We start from the raw sequence: 20,953 nt of genomic DNA, 5'->3' as shown, positions 1-20,953 counted from the left end.
ATGTTGACTTTATTTGCAAACAAAATGGTGGATGGCATCTGTTTGGAAGTATGAACACCTTCCCAGAATGAAAAGGTAACTTTTTTTTTTTTTTTAGCAAAAAGCATCCTGGGGTACTTGATGGGATGGTATTAGGAAGATATTTCAGATTTGGAAAAATAGGTATTTGATAGCAGTGATTTCGTGAAGAGGTAAATCCTGCCATTTGCTATCCATTCTATGTATGTTTCTTTGCTTCTGGAGGTCAGTTCCATGCTCCACAATGGGAGCTTCCTGGGTGACTTTGAGCCATTTATTATTTCTCTGCAACCCTTGCCCCTCAAGTGTTATTGGGGTTCCACCACAAAACCGTGGTAGACTAAACCGCGCTCGACGAAAGCGCGTACGTGACGTCATCACAGCGCGACGAAAATAGCACGCTGAGAGCGGTAAACTTAAAATTAACGCGAAAACCTTACCCTAACCCCCCCAAACCTAACCTTAAACCTAACCCTAAACCTAATCCTTAACCTAACCCTAAACCTAACCCTTAACCTAACCCTAAACCTAACGCTAACCCTTAACCTAACGCTAAACCTAACGCTAACCCTTAACCTAACCCTAACCCTAACGCTTAACGTAACCCTAAACCTAACCCTAACCCTTAACCTAACCCTAACCCTAACCCTTACCTTTACGTGAATCGGCTTGCTTTAAAAGCGCTTTTTAAAGCGCCCTTTTTTCTCCGCAGTCATATTTGTCGCGCTGCTGATGACGTCAGGTACGCGCTTTAATCGGGCACGCTTTAGTGGACCACGGTTTTGACGGGTCACGGTTATTGGGTGGGGGGTGGGGAATGGAGAGCACCATGTGCTTTGTCTCCAGCAAGGCAGGATTTGCATCTAATGAATAAAGAACAGGTAGTAACCAGAGGTGGTATTCAACAGGTTCTGACCAGTTCTGGAGAACCAGTAGCGGAAATTTCGAGTAGTTCAGAGAACCAGTAAATACCACCTCTGACTGGCCCTGCCCCCATCTATTCTCTGCCTCCCAAGTCCCAGCCGATCAAGAGGGAATGGAGATTTTGCAGTAACCTTCCCCTGGAGTGGTGGAGGGAATGGAGATTTTACAGTATCCTTCCCCTGCCACGCCCAAAAATCCACACCCACAGAACTGGTAGTAAAATGTTCTGAATCCCACCACTGGTAGTAACTAAACAGCAGTGGCCCAGTGAAGAAATGGGCAGCAAGAACTTTGAATCAAAACATTAAAAACCAGGGTGTGAAGGATGGAGAAGTGAAGGCAAACACTTTTATTTCTGCCCAAAACTTAAGCAGAGTAATTTTGACACAGAATAATTAAACAACGTTGAATTAGACTACTGCAGAGGGCACCAGCATCAAAGTACTCAAGTTGAATGGAGCATTCCTATGACTGACTAAATTGCTGTCCCCTTCCCTCCGAATCTGATTAAGAAATGGAGGATTTCTATTGGGGAAAGTCATAGAGTTTGAAAAGTTCACATGATCAAGAAGGAAGGCATCATGGGTGGTTAGAATAGAGGAGACACCAATATTCTGAGACATTCCCCATCTATTTCTCTCAAAAGGATGCAAGGGACGGGGAGCACATTTATAGCACATTTTCTCTACAGCCTGTGGCCAAATCCAAACTATTTTCAGACTTGATTTTTCTTTTGTTGTCTTCTCCCATGTTCTGTTTCATTTTTGGAATGTTGCCCTGTTGATGGACAGAGAGTTGGAAGTCCTGAGCTCATGCACGTAAATTGCTTCCAATATTCCATCGGATTGGAAAGGATTAAAAAAAAAAGCCTTAAAGGTTTTCAAGTAAGGGTCATAAGGGAAATCCAGGGGGTGTGAGAAGATGCTAAAAAGATGATTGATGTACAAAAATCATTTTCAAATGAAAATCTGATGAACTGGGAAGGCTGAGGGGGTGGGCATTTTGACGGGAGGGGAAGGAAGCATTACAAAGTTTGACAGTGTGCTGTAGGAAGACTGGGCTGAATGGTGGGAAGAACACAGCAGGGCTGGATGATGGAAAGATTAGTGGCAGATTGTTGGAAATCTGGGGGATGGAGACCAGATGGGTGTCTTTTCACAAACATAAAATGGGAGACAGATTTAATGGACATTTGGCCGGGGAAACGTGAGACTTCCTAAAAAAAAAATCTGAAAAGGAGCTCTATGCCAAAAACCTTTGAAATCGTTAACAAGGGGAGCCTACCAACAAGTCCATCAAAGGGTGAGCATATGTGTGTATATTATTTATGAGCTAGATGTGTACCTGTGAAATAGAAGCAGCTTGAAAAGAGAATGTAGTGGTTAGGATACAGCAAATTTAAGAAAGCCAAAAAAAAGTAGGGTTTTTTTCTCATCACTGAGTATTTATTATATATAACAAATACATGAAAAAGAAAAACTATATTGTGTGATATAAATAGTTTATTTACATTACAGAAAAACATCAAGACAATGTATACTATTTCAAATATATCCATACATAATCAAATATAGCTGTAGTACATGTTTCATTCTGTTTTCATTGGTGTCGATTACCACAAATGCAAGGCAACATGTGTAGAACTTTTGTCTATAATACTGTATTTTGTAAGTCCAAGCTGTCTGCAGTTTACTTTTGCCATTGTGGAAACATGCGCTCTTTTTTTTTTTAAATTAACCTGGTCGATGCTCTCGTTGTGTTGTCTGAACTGTAGTGCCCCGTGTTTTGCTTTTGCCTGTGAATTCTGTTGCTCCTGGGACATTTCCTGAAAGCAGCCGGGGAAGAGAAGGAGGAGGTGAAGAAAAAAAAGAGAGGGAAAAAGGCATGAAATTTGCTTTGCTAAATGACAGCTGAGAATTGCAGCTATTTAAGGGCAACTGGAGATTCTACCTGTCACTCTAGCTCATCTTCTTTTGACTGCACAGCAACAGAGAAAGGCAACCTCCTGCTTACCCTGAGGACCCAGCTTTAATTTTGGAGCTTGGAAATGCCAAACCATTCCTCCTAGGAGCTGGATTGCATGTAAGAAAGGTCTGGTTTCTCAGTCCTAGTTTATATCTCTTCCTTAAGCAATATCGGCTTTGTAAACGCTGAAAAAGGGATGTAGGGAAAACCACGGAGAACACACTTGTCTTCGTTTTTAGCCAGCTTGGGGAATATGAAAGAGGAATAAAGATCATCCTCACATTAGCTTTAATTTGTCAATGTCAATAATAAATCAGCAGGTTGTTCTCCCACCCGCAATTGATAAAAACTGTAACGATGCCCAAGCAGTGCAATGTAAACTGTATGGACTTTTAATCATCAGATCATCTGCTGGAGGAGTAAAACAGCAACTTTAGAGGTTAAGAATTATAGGTGTCAAAAGAAGCTCTTGTACTCCATGTTTACAAGGCAAGATTGTATGGCATTTGTTATTTTCAGCTTCTGAGAAGAGCTAGATGTTATCAATGCATCACGGACCCTAGTCTTTTGAAATGCCATCAGGACCAACCATCAACTCCCACCACCCAAGAAACATAATTACAGTCTTCTTCTGTGAAGGATTGAAATGGCAAAAGTCATGGCATCGTTTTCCATCATCATGGATTGGGAGAATCCATGAAATCCCCAAAAATCTATCTCCCTAAAATCTATTTTTGTTTCAAACACTGGCAGTTTCTTCCTTTGCTACTTCATTTTATATATTCCAAAGAATTTCCCCTTCATAGGAGTCCTGAGTTGTTGGAATGGGATGTTTGTGTCAATAAAATAAGTTGTTGTCATAAAATAAATAAATAAAAATGTGCTAATTATTTTTTTTTAAAAAAATTGATTGGTCAAATCACTAAATATAAGTAAAAGCATGATGGAGGCTGAAGCATATTGAATCTAAAATATTGTTCAATTATTAATTATGAATTCAATTAATATAATTATGAATTTTAAATTAACTCATGATAAGGAATTCAAGTAAGAGTGGGTATAAATCAGTGGTGGGGTTCAAATAATTTAACAACCGGTTCTCTGCCCTAATGATTTCTTCCAACAAACAGTTCACCAAACTACTCAGAAAGTTAACAACCGGTTCTCCCGAAAGGGTGCAAACTGGCTGAATCCCACCACTGATACATATCAAGATAACATTGGATTCTTAGGTACTGTAAAACAATTTTTCCTTAATATTAAGAAATTAGTAATTATCTCAGATACTCACTTCTTACTTCAGAAATCTGAAAAAGAACAGAAACAAATGCTGGTCCCTGATCTTTCTTTCCTTCTCTTATTCCTTGCCCACTTTCAGTCCAATGCATCTCTAAAACATCTACTTATAACCTTTAGCAACACTTTAAATATGAACTAGGTGAGATTATGCAGTGATGGGGACTTAAAGGGGAAAACCAAAAGGTGCTTTTCAAGAGCCGAGGTGGCACAGTGATTAAATGCAGCACTGCAGGCTACTTCAGCTGACTGCAGTTCTGCAGTTCGGCTGTTCAAATCTCACCGGCTCAGGGTTGACTCAGCCTTCCATCCTTCCGAGGTGGGTAAAATGAGGACCCGGATTGTTGTTGGGGGCAATATGCTGACTTTGTAAACTGCTTAGAGAGGGCTGAAAGTCCTATGAAGCGGTATATAAGTCTAACTGCTATAACTGCTAAAAGCAATTGGACTTTCTTAGCTCCCCCCCCCCCCCGGAAAACGTTTTACTTCTAAAAAAAAACACCCCAACCTTGAGTTGCCTTTTGATATGCATCTTTGGGACAACCATAATCTGGATGATCCAGGAACCTCCATAGACATTAATGGGGAATAGATACCGTTCAGTGTGCAAAAGTGCTCAGAGAACACCTGTGGGCATGTTCTTCAAGAAATAGTGCCCTTTCTAAGGTTCAGATGGCTGTGCTATGCAATCCCAAGATGAATATAGTTCAGGAAAGTCCCAACAAGATAGCCCATGCTCACATAGATGCATTGTGGACCATCTACTTATCTTCAAATATAGATTGTGGCTTAGTTCCTGGTATATATCTACTGTATTTAAACTCCGTGAAACTCTCTTTACAAAAACATTTGCTTGTATTAAGCCTCACACGTTCTCAAATAGACAGTCTTCTTAGAGAATGATTTGGAGTTTGAACTCAATGAATGAAATTAAAAAATCTGTATACCATGTAAGTCCTTTTAAATTGATTTAAATTTTAAATTGATTTTAAGAAGTCATCAGGAATTGATCCTGAAAAGAATACGTAATAAGAATATGCAGCACCCTGTTAAAATTACACTACATAAATTGTAACCTTTGTAGGTTATATTAAGGGTTAGCATATATTATCACCTTTGGTGGTAATGTATATATTGTAGTTGAGAGATTTGGAGTTGCTGAGAAAAATCACCTATTCACAATGAACACTGTTATGCCTTGGTTTATTGTCTATATTTCTTAAGGCATATAAATTGATGCATCATAAGCAATGGATTCAATTCCTGATATTGGTAGCTACATTCATTATCATAAACCATTGAAAAACTAAAATATATCTTTAAGCAGATCAATGATAGTTGGGTTGATACTCTGGAACAAGAGCAAAAAGCTTTGAAATGCATTTGTTTCAAGTTTGCTCTCTTTATTTTCCTAGCAATGTTTTTAACAATGCTTTTCCTAGCAGATTATTCCGTTTCCAAACAATTGCTACTTTGATAGAAATATTGAATATGGATATTTTTCTTTAATGTCACACACGTTTTGCGATACATAATAGAAGGTTTGTGCTATCCAGATAGAATTGTCTCCTTTGTGTATGAGCAGTCATTAAATTGTGATGATGTGCCTTTGTGATGCTTGGAGAAGTGGATTTGGAGGGATGTTTTGCTTGTGCAATGCGGCTATATGGTGACCTTTGCAAAGTTGAATTATTTGAACAGCCCTTTATATTCATGGGCTTCTCTCTCTCTCTCTCTCTCTCTCTCTCTCTCTCTCTCTCTCTCTCTCTCTCTCTCTCTCTCTCTCCTTGCTTCAATGTTCATTGTTTTTTAGTCTGAATGCTGCATTTTTAGTTTTTGTTTTGATTTTTGTCAACAGAAAAATGAACTTTATGTTCTTTAATTATCTGAACCTCTACTATAACTTCAGTACTCAGTTTATGAATATTTATATTATAGTCTAAATAGGTTTGGGGAAGTTGCTGATGCTTATAGTTGAATCTATGCAGCTCATCAGTTACATCGTGACCAATGGGACTTAAATTCTAAATAAACAGAGCTAAATTTGTAACCATTGGCATATTTATCTGGAAGTACCGCTGAACTTCATTTAGCCTACTTTGGAGGAGGGAAAAAAGTTGTCTTGCGATGACAAAAACCTTTGTTCTCATTATTTTCTGCTTTGGCTGCCATAGAAATCACCCATGGACAATTATTAGTTCTATATGGGTTTCAGAGGGTGCTTAGGCTTTGTCCTGTAAGTCTGGTAGACAGTTTGATGGAGGCCTTAGGTATCTTCTGCTGGGAACATTGGAACATTCCTGGGTAAATATTCCCCCTTTCTTTACTCCTATCAGATTCCCTGGTTTGCCGAGGAGCTTCAGGAGATGAAATAACGAAAGAGATGCATAAAGCATGATTGGAGAAAGACAAGGACGTCTGAGAACATATAAAAGGGATTACATTGTGATGATGAGAGTGGACATGGCAGTCATTGTTTTCCACTCATTACATCTGCATAGAGTCATCTGCTATTGGGTCTATTTGTCTCATGCACTGGCTCTTTCCCATCATTTCTGCCTAGCCCATAAGATCCACTAGAGAAGTGGGTACTTCATGTCCCATCCACTCTTCTGGCTGGAGAACTCTGGGAGTTGAAGTCCACAAGTCTTAAAGTTGCCAAGTTTGGGAACCACTGCCCTAAGTAGTCTAATCTGATGGTACCTAGGAAGCGTAGGTCCTTTTTCTGTTGACAATCTCTGAAAACCAGTTCCCCATCACCACCTCTCCAAGTTCTGGAGCAGATCAGGGTGGCTCATCTGATGTACAGAGTATGCCTTCTCCCTTATCATGGTTACTGTTACCTTTACTCATTGTTTGTTTTTAGGCTTTGTAGGTGTTTTTATTCTATACACGACCCGGACTCCGTGTTGTGTCAGGTGGCTTTATAAGATGTGTAAAGGTAGCAGGTGGAAAGAAACCAGGGACCCACACAATCCCAAGTCCTCTTGTTTCCTCAAGAGATCTTGCATGGGGTATATCAACCTTGGGGCTGTTGTAGCTAATGGCTTAACTTGTGTGTACATTTATATCCAGGCACCAGGAGAGGAGGGAAAGAAGGGGAGAACAAGAAGACACAAGAATGTGTCTTCCATCACAGATGTTGACAGAATAACTGTTCCATCAAGATGTTGAAATAAGCACTGCGGCACTGCTCCTTATATAAGTAAGTGTGTGTGTGTGCATGCTGTCATGATGCATTTATACAAGAGGTAGGGTTTGTATCACAACCCCCCTATCATTTGCCTTCCTCCCCAAACCTTTGTCTCCCACCTTCTCTGCTACTAACAAAGCCTTGAGTCAAGCAGTAAACGTAGCTCTGAATTTCTTCTCACCTCTTTCCATGTTTTTAAATTTTGAATTAATTAATTAATTCCATTGCTTTGGTCTCCTTCCCCTTTACAGGATCTAGAAAAAGAAATCTCCAGATATCCTGTGTTATTTAATAGTTGGTTTAGAAGGAGTGGAATGAGGTAGCCATATAAAAACAAAGTGCTGAGTCAGAAAAGCCGGAAGTCCGTGAAAATATATCACTTTGTACACATGGATCCTATTTAAGGGCCAGGTAGAAAGTATATTCAAGAAGAAAACCTGAAATATATGGACACATCAATAGACAATACATGATTTCTTGCAGCTCAACTAGGGATCATAGCAATAGCAATAGCAGTTAGACTTATATACCGCTTCATAGGGCTTTCAGCCCTCTCTAAGCAGTTTACAGAGTCAGCATATTGCCCCCAACAACAATCCAGGTCCTCATTTTACCCACCTCGGAAGGATGGAAGGCTGAGTCAACCTTGAGCTGGTGAGATTTGAACAGCCGAACTGCAGAACTGCAGTCAGCTGAAGTAGCCTGCAGTGCTGCATTTAACCACTGCGCCACCTTGGCTCTCATCTGTGGACATTTTTAATTTCACAATCCCCTAGGCAGCTGCATTTGTGCTAGAGTTCACCTGGTTCTGTCAGGTTCATTAAAAAAAACCCAGTGAAAATCCTGTTTTAGGGATTTATTTTTTTACAGTTTCCAGATATCCTGTGTTCCAGCTCAAAAGGCTGGGAATGCACACTGCAACTTTTCAGAGACATAGTCAATTGAACTCCAATGGCCATGTTTGGGAGATACAAATGGCTCCCACTTAGAACATTATAAGACAACACAGCATTATATCTTAATATTTATTTAGCTTTATGTCCTGATTCTTCCTCCCACCTCCTTCTTTCCTAGGAGAAAAGTAAAATACATGCCAGTGCCAAGATGATATAATATACATTATGTAAGATTTACAGGGCAAGAAATTCTGTAGCAATTTCCTGAGTGGCAACTGGCTCTGATAAGAAATGGCGCCTTCTAACATGATCGTTCCAATGGCCAAGCCAGACAAACATTATTCGTGAGCATAATGTTTCTGGAAGTTGTTGCTCAAAGAGATCTATCCCTTGAAAAAGAAATATCCTGTTCCTATATCCTGTTGGCATCTTAGCATACACTATCTTGAATACCAATAGTTTCCATTTGCACATTTTTGTGATTTGGGGACTGATGTTTGATTTTAATGCATAAATGGCTATCAGCAATACGTTTGGGTAGATGTGATTTTGAAAAGCCACATGCAAGTTTTTAATGAACGTGTAATCTAAAAATACCCCCCAAAATGTGTTCAGCTAATATATGTATATATATTTTAATCTTTTAAGCAAACTGTTAGCTTGCTTTATGGCCTACCGCTGGCAGAGTTTGTAAGCTGGAAGGAAGATTACTTAAAGAACACGAGGCAGTGTCATTTTTCAGTTTAGCAGTTCCTTCCCCATCTCCATCCTTTTATGTACGCTGTAGTTTTGGCTGTTATTTTTGTGTTTCCTGAAGCCCACTTTAATATAATACATTGCCTTTTTTCGGTAGGTGAGGGTCTACTCTTGAAGGAAGAATTGATGGGCATAGCTTGGTCGACAACCATTCCAAGATTCAGCAAACATTTTTCTATTATGCCTTTAGGTTGGGAAAGGATTTATGAATTGTTTTGTATCTTTTCTTGATCTGAATGTGAGCTGTAGATGCTTAAGATATAGTGGAGCTTCTTTTTCACTTTCTATGTATGTGTTGTTTTTTTCTTTTTCTCATTTGTTGGAAAAGGTTTTTTTTATTTTAAAGGCATATGATTTATAGGAGTAGTTGCAGGAAACTTGAATCACTTTCTGATGTTTGGAAAAAAGCCTGAAGAAATTGTGAAGCTGGAAGAAACAGAAACTCTTCTTCTCTAAGTGGTTGTACACATTTTTTGAGGTGTGCGTGTTTGAATTCTGGAGACTGCACGGATAAATTCCTGCAGTTTTCTTGGCAGGGATTTGTTTGGAAGTGGTTTGCCACTGCCTGCTTCCAGGGCTGGGAGGAACTGGTCCAGCTGGCTTTATGCCTAAGATGGGACTCACCATCTCCTAGCTTCTAGTCTGATATAGCACTAGCACTTAGACTTATATATTGCTTCATAGTGCATTTATAGCCCTCTCTAGGCGGATTTTCAGAGTCAGCATATTGCCCCAACATTCTGGGTCCTCATTTTACCCACCTCGGAAGGATGGAAGGCTGAGTCAACCTTGAACCTGGTAACATTTGAACTGCCAAATTGCAGGCAGCCGGCAGTCAGCAGAAGTAGCCTGCAGTACTGCACTCTAACCACTGTGCCACTGAGGCTCTTGTAATTTTAACCAACTGACTTTTTTAATGAAATTTGGTACTGAAAATTAACTATTGATCAATAGAGCAACAGTGTTTCAAAGATTTTGAATTTAGAAGAATGCATTTGGAGGAACCATTTCAATGATAAATTCCATTCTAGTATTTGAAAATCATCTTTATGCATTATAATCCTCGTCTCTCCACACAGAATGTTTCTGAATTGTCTAAAGCAGCTCCATATTCCCAGTCCCCATATATGTTATGTGATTGTTAGAACCCCCTCCCGAACATGCCCCTTTCCTTTTTTTGTAGCCCCTATAACTAACTAACTAACTAACTAACTAACTAACTAACTAACTAACTAACTAACTAACTAACTAACTAACTAAACAACCAACCAACCAACCAACCAAACAGCCAACCAACCTGGCTAGCTAGCTAGCTGCTAATGTCACAAAAATGAGCACACAGGGCAGCACATGGCTAATTAAGAACACCAAAATAGAACATAAATTTATAATAATGTTAGTCAATAAAGATAACATATGCGGAAGTCTAAAATATTCCATTTTCAATCTATGTCCAAATCCCAATCAGAACAAACTAGTCCACTAGCAGGGCTATGTCAGCTTCTCAACCCAAGTGTGAGGGAACATCCAAGTCTTCAAAATCTTGTGAAGGCCAGAAAGATCAAGGACAGCATGATTTCTGGGGAGATGCTGTCCATATGGCAAGTTCTAAAATAGAGAAGGCATGACTCCTAGGTCTCACAAGATGACATTTTTTTGATGGATGGCGCCTGGAGCATCTCAGCCATGTCAGTTGTGGTAAAGCATGAACAAATGGAGCCCTCTGGATCACATTAAAATTCATGATCAGACCATAGTTGGTGGAGAAGATTCTGCTACAGAATCTCAGTCTTTACTGGGCAGAAAACAATATTCCTTATTATTCGCCAAAAAGCATGTTTATAAAAGGCTTTCATCTAAAGATTAAAACTTAGAGGGAGATGTTTAATTGGGCCTTCTTGCATTTTCTGAGTGGTCCATAGTTGCAAAAAGTGAGAAAGACTGCCTAGAGCTAGCCAGGATGCCTAGGGCAAATGAACATTGTATTGAAAGATTGGTACATTAATAGACTAGGAGACTTTCAGGGAAGCTTGCTACAGCCATGAACATTTCCAAAGAAATCAAGGATTCCCTGGAGCATGACTTAGAAAAAAAAATCACTGATCTAAATGAAAATCAACTCATTTTTCAAAGGTTAATGTATTTTTAAAATAGGGCTCTGAGAAGGTTGGTTTATAATTCAAAGACTAAGATATATATGGACATTTAATTTTCACAGTTGTATCTGATTGCCTCTTGCGCCTTGTCCTAAGCTGAACATCTGAGGGAAAAAAACCTTCTTGGTGTTCTTACTTTGTTCTAAGTAATTCAGGAGTAATACTGTACATGGGCCAATCCAAAATATTGAAAATAGGAAAAGATTATCTGCAATTAGTATTGCTTCTTAGCTTCTATCTAGTTATTGATTAGACCGCTGTTTCTCAACCTTGGCAATTTTAAGAAGGATGGACTTCAATTCCCAGAATTCCTCTGCCAGCATGTCTGTCTGGGTAATTCTGAGAGTTGAAGTCCACCCATCTTAAATTTGCCAAGGTTGAGAAACACTGGATTAAACCAAAGGAGGGAATACATGATACCTGCATGTTGGCCTTTCTACACTGAGATGTCACATTCTGGAAGAATGTCATAAAAAGATGATACTGTGACTAACCTTGTAATGCAGAGAACGACAACACAGATGATTGCAATCTGGATTGTTCCAATCACTGCTGCTATTAAGACATACTGAAATCGAACTGGGCCTGGAACCACATACAAAACGCTGTAGTCTTTCTTTTCACAGTGTTGTCCAGTGTAGCCTGCATCACACCTACAATGAGAAAGCAGAGATTCCTTCATTCCTTTGTCTGCAGAGATTAATTCAGCTTCAAACGGAAGAGAAGGCGAAAGAGAGAAGTTTGATAACCGAATCAAGAGACAGTTGTTGGGCATGCTGGGTGTAATAGCTTTCTGAGGCCTTTCTAATAACTTATAAGTACCCCCAGAATCACCTTGTAGGGAAGATGGATGACATGAAAAATTAATAAATAAGTAATAAATAAGTAAATATCCAGTTATATCTTTCAACAGAAGAAATTGATTTTTCTAGTTAGAGGTAACTGCCTATCTCAATATAGGCTAACTTAAGCATTAAAAGAAATGTCTTCTTGAAGAGATTAGTTGGTTTTAGGTCACCCTTCCCCATGTTGGCTTTCAATTCTTAGTTAAAGGCCACAATGGTTAAGAATTTTAGAAGTCTACCACATCAGAAAAGTCTATATTTGAAGGAAGTTGGTCAGTAAAATGTCTTCTTGAAGAGATTAGTTGGTTTTAGGTCACCCTTCCCCATGTTGGCTTTCAATTCTTAGTTAAAGGCCACAATGGTTAAGAATTTTAGAAGTCTACCACATCAGAAAAGTCTATATTTGAAGGAAGTTGGTCAGTGAATTGTTATTACTTGTTATTAAATTACTTTATTTATTGCAGGGATTCATACTTCTATTTAAATCAAATAATCCAGGACAAAGTTGATACTGCATTGGCATCTTAAAGGAAAGGAGAATATTGACCCAACCACACTGTTAATCTCTTCTGGATGAAGCCATCTCTAGCCAGGGGTATAATAAGGCCTGCTGTTCAACACATCATTATGACTTCTAGCTCTTTCTAATTTGCACATTCTGGAATGCATGGTCATACCCAGAAACTATCTCCACTGGAACCAGGCATATCCCAGAGACCTTGGAAGGACCTGGAAAGCTGTCTTAAACCTTTGAATAGCTTGTTCCATAGCTGTGAGTAGTAGCATCAATGGGACTCTGTGATTTACAAAGAGTCAACAGTTTGGCCATTCCCTCTAGCATTAGCATAGACTGAATGTGACCATAGAAGAGTCCTGGGCTTAAATGTGGATCTACTTCTATTATACATAGGTAGAAGAAGTCCCTGGAAGAGATCCTTGTGAGACAAGAACAGATTTCTTCCTTTCCCGCAATGTACTATACTTAACCATAATCTCTCCACATCCCTTTTCTCTTAGCTGAGCTCCGATGCTGGTTCAAAGTGAAAATAATCGATCTGAGGAGTTTCACCCTGAGTCATACACATCTTTTGCTTATAAATCTGGACTCCTGCTCAGCCTTCAACATACTGCATGCATTGAATTGGTTGCGTGTGATTAACAGAAGGTGTTTATATGCCATTGATTAGCTCATTATCATTGCATCCTTTGTTGAGTTTGCTGTGTTTGCTGTGGATGTTTTATTCATAATTGACTGCGAAAATTTTAAATGTTGTCTAAGTTATGTTAATTCTTGGGAATTATATTTGAATTACAGCATTCTATAAATGGAAGGAAAATAAATGAATGAATGAATAAATAAATATCTGAGGCAAATCTGTTTTTACACAAAGTAGAACTAATACCATCATAGTACATCCATTTTGGCTCTTGATCTAGCTTTCTAACATTTTAAAAAGAGGACGATGCTTCAATGCTTCATATGCTGGATGAGAGTGAAAAAGCCAACTTGGAATTCTGTTGAATCAGTAATAGAATCAGAGTCATCAACGTAAAGGTTTCTGTTCTACAACTGGCCTACAAGAAGCCTTGGAGAAGCCAACAAGCCAGGCATGGAAGCAGTTACATTAATTTATTTGGAACCTACAGCAGCTTTCAGATGGGAAATGCTGGGGAGACCTGGGGTGGCATGCCAGAAGAAGGAACTAATACACAACTGATATCTTTCTGAATACTCCAGTGAAGCAAAGAAGCAGCAGAGAGTAGCTGCTACCCATGGTATCCACATCCATCAGAGAGGCATCACAGACAGCAATAGCAGTTACTTCCTATCTATAGCAACCTGTCAATATTTCTATGTCTATGATGCCTAACAGGAACATTTCCTGAAAAGATGTCCAAGCAGGATCTCCTTTGTTGGAATTGTCTGAAGGACTGTTCACATGCTGCCTGTTTTCTAGTTAATCTAGTTTTCCTTGGATATTCCTTGCCCCAAAGGCACTTCCTATATTTCTCATCAATTCCCCCCCCCCCCCATACCTTGGAGTTCCTCTGAGGGGCTCCAAAGTCCTATGTCTTAGGGGGCTGGAAATCCAACAATCCACCTTCCTGCTTGCCTTCAAACTTTGCTATTAAGTAAGAGAAGACAAGACTGACTTAAACTCCATTACATGCAATGCAATGCTCCTTTCTGAAACTAACCTTATTTCAACCCTCATCAGTGCAAATCTTCTGTCTTCAGCCATTTTCCCACCTGGAGAAATTGATGTTGACATAGTTCTTGACTTTTGCTCACTGTGGGATTTCCTGGGACAAAAGCTGTTGGCCATGTGCTAAAGATCAACAACAAATACCCACTGGGCCAGCCTATGCTCCGTTATGCCTTTTTAGTTAGGAATGTATTGACAGACATTGCAGGAATGCTTTTATAAATAGATTAATGCTGCTGCATAATTCAGTGCAACCTGGCTACGCACATTAGGTATCTCTGTACATAATTTAGATCTAGAGTAGAGGAGGGTTCAGCAACTATTGTCTTTTTTTTCCCTACGTTGAAGACATATTTTTATCAGGTGCTCTCCTTCAGGTGATCAGTTTGAAGAAAAGCTTACCTGCAAGATGGCTCCAGCATATTAGCAGAATGCTCACATTTTCCATGCATGCAGAAACCATTATAATGTTCTGGACACGGAATGTAGATTCCCCTGGCACTTTCTTCCAGTTTGTTTGCATTTTCTGTGAACAAGAAGATCTGTATGTAAATGCATTACTAAGAGAGGAGGAGGAGGAGGAGGAGGAGGAGGAGGAGGAGGAGGAGGAGGAGGAGGGGGAGGAGGAGGAGGAGGAGGAGGAAAAGGTGGAGGAAGAAGAAGAGGCGGGGGAGGAGGAGAAGGAAGAAGAGGAAGAAATAACAACAGCAATACTACACACTTGCACTTAATGCAAAGTAGTCTTTAAACGGGGAAGCTATGATTTATAAATGAAAAAAAAATAGGGACGATAAGAAGCTTATTTGCAATTCTTTGCAATATTGAAATTCTCATATTATTACATATGGTACAGAAATGGCCGATTCCGCTGCCTCCCCACTGATTGCTTAGGACAGTGTTTCTCAACCTTGGCGACTTTAAGTCCTGTGGACTTCAACTCCCAGAATTCCCCAGCCAGCTCTGCTGGCTGGGGGATTCTGGAAGTTTAAGTCCATAGGACTTAAAGTCGCCAAGGTTGAGAAACACTGGCTTAGGGACACCTCCTGCATCCAAAACTCAGTGATTTATTCGCATTGCAAAGCAGCAATAGCAAAAATTTTAACAATTAAAATAACCTCAATCTAGGTGTGTGAGTCTTTGACACTAACCAAATAATTAACAAGTCATTCCTCTAAATGCTGGGATGTATCCTATTCATTAAATATTAGCGTAACCACTTTGCAGAACTGTGGCCCACAGAGGCTTCTGAGAAAAGTGGTCTTTTTTTTTAATTAGCTCGTTGTTAGCACTGAAAGAAGCCTCTGCTTTTACCCTAAATTAGAGAATGTAAGCAGAAAAAGTCATTAATAGCACAATATTTATAAATGAAAAAAATATGCATGATAAAAAGCTTATTGACAAGTGGACTTATCACACAAAATAACTTGGCCTTTCAGTTTTGCTCATTTTATTTATATTTTAGTATAAGCTAACTTCCATTGTCCAAACTAATATATGAGCTCATACAATATATCTTTTGGTTTTTACAGTTCTTAAGAGCTTTGCAGGATAATGTAAAAAATGACTACAAATTTACAAACGTTACACAAAATTCTGTATAGAAATTACATACAAAAAAGCATATGTTAACTGAAAGTAAAGAAAAAAGTGTGATTTTGACTCAGGTTGACTCAACCTTTCATCCTTCAGAGGTAGGTAAAATGAAGACTCAGGTTGTTGGGGGCAAGGTAAATGTTTTAGAGAGGGCTGTAAAAGATTGTGAAGCGGTATGTAAGTCTAAGTGCTATTACTCTTTTAGAAAAACCAGCATATACTATATGAAGCTTCATGCTCAATCCATGCACATGGCAAGGTGGATGAATTGTATATGAACTTCACGTGGAACCAATTCAAAAATAAAAAAAGAACAAACGGATGCTTCAAAAGTATGAATATGATAGAAAAAGACACTTGATTAATGCATACATAAGATTGGGTTTGTTTAAATTTTGAAGGAAGGTTTGGAACCATTATCTAATTTCAGAAAAGCAAACAATCGATGATTATGTTTTTTAAATGTAATCCAAAAGGTGGTGACAGGTTTATTTTACAGTGTAGAATTGTAAAGAAGATACACAAACACACACGCACACGCACACACACAGAGAGAGAATTTCAATTCTCATTTAACTACACATTTATTATTGAAGTATAATAAAGTGTATTTAGCTAACTTGAGACAAATGTTGTTCATCCAGGAGAAACATTTAGTCTAGTCAGCAATTTACTTTGGAATAAACTTGTTTTCCAAGGGTAACATGTATAGACCAACCCCAAAAGGCTGTTTCCCTTGTTATTTGTGTTTTCCCCTGCATTCAACACCTCTGAAGCACCTCATTTGGTTGGTAGTTTTCACTGAATCTGAAGGTGAATTTCTTGTCTCTGATCATCTTTCTAGGTTCATCGTGAGAACAAGCAAAATTGCAGGAGATCATCCAGAACTGTACGCCAAGAATAGGCAACATACAGTTGCAAACCGAGCTCCCTAGGCCCATTTTTGTGTTCCTTCAGATTATCTGCCTGAAATTCAAATGGAGGTACAATTTTTCGCATTTTTAAAACTATGAGTCAACACACACATTATAACCAGGTTTAGGATCCAATCTGGGTCTATCACCGGGACTAGAGGCTTTGTCTTCATAGCTTTTGGACTCATGCTAGAGCCCACCTTCAGGGAACTTCTCTCTAGCAGAGTGTGCGCTGTTCTATGTGTGGTATTTATATGTGCCTGTTGTATGCGACTTTTAAGATTGGGGTGTTGATGGCTGGCTATTAAGTGGTTGGTTTGTGCTGCCAAGCCTTCGCCTTCTAAGTACTTGATAAGCTGGTGATCAATCAGCACTGTCCGTTTCCCAGGCTTCAATCACCTCCCTGGCCTTTTTGGTCCCTGCTCATCCAACAATCTTAGTAGCTGCAAAATTTAATGTATGTCCTTGTTCAGGGCAGTGTGACGCTATCAATAAGTTTGGCTCTCCTTATTTGACCGCTCGCTTGTGTTCTTGCAATCTGGTGATTAGATTTCTCCCTATCTGTCCTACATAATCACAGGAGCAATCCATGCAGGGGATTTGCTACATTACATTGGAAGTATCTCCCACCTCAAACTGATCTTTACAATGCATAATTTGCCTTCGTATGGTAGCCTCTGAGTGGCGTGAGATGCCTACTTGCAGATGCCAGAAGCTGTGTTCTATAGCTTCTGAAATGTTTTTGATGTATCACAGGGTATGCCATGTGATTGGTTTTGTACCTTGTTTCTTTTTCTCTCCCCACAGGCATCTTGCACAGGCATCTTGTAACAAATGATTATGGGTACCCATCAGAGGTGGGTTCCTACCAGTTCGCACCTATTCGGTAGAATCGGTTCGTCAAATCTACCGAACCGGTTAGAAGAGGTTCCACCAGTGGACCCGGAAAGCAGGCCACACCTACAGAAGAGGTTCCAAACTTTTTTGAAACCCACCACTGGTCCTTGGATATGATTATTCTACACTATCATACTCATATTTATAAAACTCAGTGCCTCTGTGAAAGGTAAGGATGACTACTGCGTTTGTGGTACAATCAGAACATTGCGTGTGTTGAAGTTGTTTTAACGCAAACCAAAGATGCCTTTTAAAAAACAAGTTTCCATCATATTCTTATGCATGCCAGGGCTGTGTGTGAGGTAATTTAAGGTGGTTCTGACAAGTGTCGTCGGCATCTTTATATCTGGTCACATGTGTGGCAAGCCACTCCCATCTGGCCACATTGGTGGCAAGCCACTCCCTCAAAGGAGGCCACACCCACAGAGTAGGTTCGAACAATTTTTGAAACCCACCACTGGTATCCATAAATACCACACACACACACAGAACAGCAAACATTCTGCTAGAGAGAAATTCCCTGAAGATGGTCTCCATTCCGAGTTCAAAAGCTCAGCAGACAAAACACCTCTTGCCCTGGTGACCGACCCAGCTTGGATCCTGCAACGTTATCATGGGACATGTATATTCGTCTTCATTCATAACTAGGTTTAATTCATTTGATTTGCTTTTATCTCAATTCAAATTGTATCTATTCTATTTTAAAACTCTACTCTTTATTCCCATGCGCCTCTAATCCTTCAAGTGGCTTTTAAAAAAAGTTGTTTTGGTGAAGTCTAGGTATTGGCTGATTTATTAACTCTGTGCAGTGTGTGTGGTTTTTATTTTAGTAATTATTTTTAACACAGTTATAATTATTGTTTTTACATATTTGTAAAATTTTCAATGATTCTTGCATAATGCCCAGAGTTGCTCTTTGTGTGATGGGCATCCGTGTAAATGTGATTTAAAAAATAAACAAATAAATATGCATTTGCAGTAACACTTAGCTGCATTTATTTATTTATCTGATTATTCTGTATATTTATTAAGTTTATATGCTATCTGACTCACTATGGAGTCAACGCTAGTTTAACATACATATAAGCTGGAGGATATGGACATTTTGAGGGCGTTCAAAATACTTTAGATAAAATTGAGAAAGCAGAATGGCAGCACATATCTGCTGTGGTGGCGCAGTGGTTAGAATGCACTATTGCAGGCTAATTTTGTGCACTGCCAGCAGCTCGATTCTCACCAGCTCAAGGTTGACTCAGCCTTCCATCCTTCCAAGGTTGGTAAAAATGAGGACCCAGGTTGTTAGGGGCAATATACTGACTCTGTAAACTGCTTAGAAATGGTGTAAAGCACTATGAAGTGGTATATAAGTCTAAGTGCTATTGCTATTTACCAAATTCTATATCAAGGGCCACTGGAATGAAATCCACCTCAATCTTTTGAACATGGTTAGGTTGCTAACTGGAGAGCCAACTGCTGCTTAACATCATTGACTGGTTGACTCACAGAGCAACCTTCTATCTTTAAACCTTTAAACCTAGAATAGGGCCAGGTGATTTGCTAAGTTCCAATGAATTCTGCCTCTCCCATTCAATCAAAGAGACTTGGGTCTCCTAAACCAAGCAATACCATCTTATCAAGATCTGGCAAGCATGCCTTCCCTGCTGTAATGCCTGCTCTGTGCTCTGTGGAGTTATATCTCCCTAGAGGTTCATTTAGGTTTGGAGTAAGGTGGTCAGAGATTGGCTGCTACTTAGTCTGTCCAGACATAAATGTTTTTTTAAAAATGTTTTTTTCCCAGGGTAAGCTGCCCAGAGTAATTCTGGAGATGGACGGCTTCTAAATCTAGTAAATACATTTGTACTAACCTCATCTCACCGCTACTGCATAAATACCCAGGGCACATTGGATATTTTTACACTTTCCTGCTTATTTCAGATATCAACTATTCTACAACATAAAATGTTGCCAGCTCCTGCACAGCACTGCTCAAAATTTGTTGGAGAATGATGACCTTTGCCATAAACTAGACTTAATGAGCCCCTTGTCTGCTACATTAGAGTGCTCTGTAATTTGATATACTCTTCCACATACTAACCTTTATATTCCCCTAAACCCATCCAATGCTCTTACCCCTTCTTTAAGATTCTTTCAGCCTCTTGATTTTGAATCTGTACTTTCTAGTTTAATACATATACATCTTCCAACTTTCAAAAAAAAATGTAGACTTTCATGTATCTTCTATGTTTTTAAATGGTCTCTACCTACCCTCATTACACTGTTCTAGGACTATAATAAAGATTTATTAAATACTTATTTATTTCTGAAGCTCTTTTCTTCAGAATTAACATCTACTGTAAATATTGAAGAAAACATTTTACGATGTGCAACTAAGTTAGAATGAAAAAAAAAAGGCTCAGTTGATGCACCCCAAGATGAATTTCCCTTATCATAATTTATCACAAGTTTCTCAAATGTACCCTGAACCTGTAATGTATTGAATGGGGCTTCTTGGATGCTACACAGAATTGTATTCTCTACTTCTCTATCAACTTCCTTTAATCTGGGGACCTTCAGATACATAGCCATTGCCAACTCTTGGATTTCCCAGAAACCTGTCAGGTCATGTTGAAATCAAGGGATTTTGATCCCTAACATATGTAATCAAATTGCAATTTTAGAGATTCAGCATTTTTATTTCAGCCCAAACCCTTGACAAATTGGTCCTTCTGCAGGCAATATATTCTAATTATTAGACCAAGGCCTTGATTTTCCATATGATAATCACATTAGGAAAGACGATGGCTATTTCTTTATGGCACCGTTTTGTAATTATTCATAGAGTAATGCTTCAGATTATGATTATTTCAACATTAATCACTTCGCAGTTATATTATGTTTGACAGCTCATCTTCAAATACCAAACTCTCACTGTACTTATTAGATAGTAAGGAATTATTTTTGCCTTATTGAGGTAAGTTTTTTTCTCTCCCCCATCCTTCGCTCTATATAGCCAAATTTAGAGAAATCTCAAAGCCTCGTGACAAAATGTCTCTTGCTGTAAAAAAAACACAGGTTTATCTAAGTTGTGTCATTTTTGACACATAAGCAATTACCTTATGTTGGGATTTTGAAGGAAAAAGTGTTACTTCCTTTTATCACTCTCCACTTATTAATCTTATGCAATGAACAGGTGCAAGAGAACGTTATAGCATGGGGGGGCAGGGGGGCTATGTAGCAGTGCTTTTCAAAGAGATAACAAAATGACAGTTCAACAGTTGGGATATGACTTCACA

At 39.0% G+C, this 20,953-nt stretch overlaps 1 protein-coding gene across 1 annotated transcript in view; it reads right to left on the bottom strand.

Moving 5' to 3' along the window:
- Positions 1–2,511: 2,511 nt before the first annotated feature.
- TMEFF2 (transmembrane protein with EGF like and two follistatin like domains 2) overlaps positions 2,512–20,953 on the bottom strand; it is a 325,649-nt gene continuing 307,207 nt past the window's right edge. The window contains exons 9-11 of the mRNA XM_032225080.1: positions 14,659–14,782; positions 11,699–11,857; positions 2,512–2,767 (exon numbers count right to left, since the gene is read on the bottom strand). Coding sequence (XP_032080971.1) covers positions 2,671–2,767; positions 11,699–11,857; positions 14,659–14,782 — 380 coding nt within the window. The 3' untranslated portion in view covers positions 2,512–2,670. The remainder of the gene's footprint in view (positions 2,768–11,698; positions 11,858–14,658; positions 14,783–20,953) is intronic.

Source organism: Thamnophis elegans, chromosome 1, assembly GCF_009769535.1.
Source record: "Thamnophis elegans isolate rThaEle1 chromosome 1, rThaEle1.pri, whole genome shotgun sequence".
Lineage (NCBI taxonomy): Eukaryota > Metazoa > Chordata > Lepidosauria > Squamata > Colubridae > Thamnophis > Thamnophis elegans.
The sequence above is the reverse complement of the archived record's forward strand: the minus strand, read 5'-3'. Positions and strand labels throughout refer to the sequence as shown.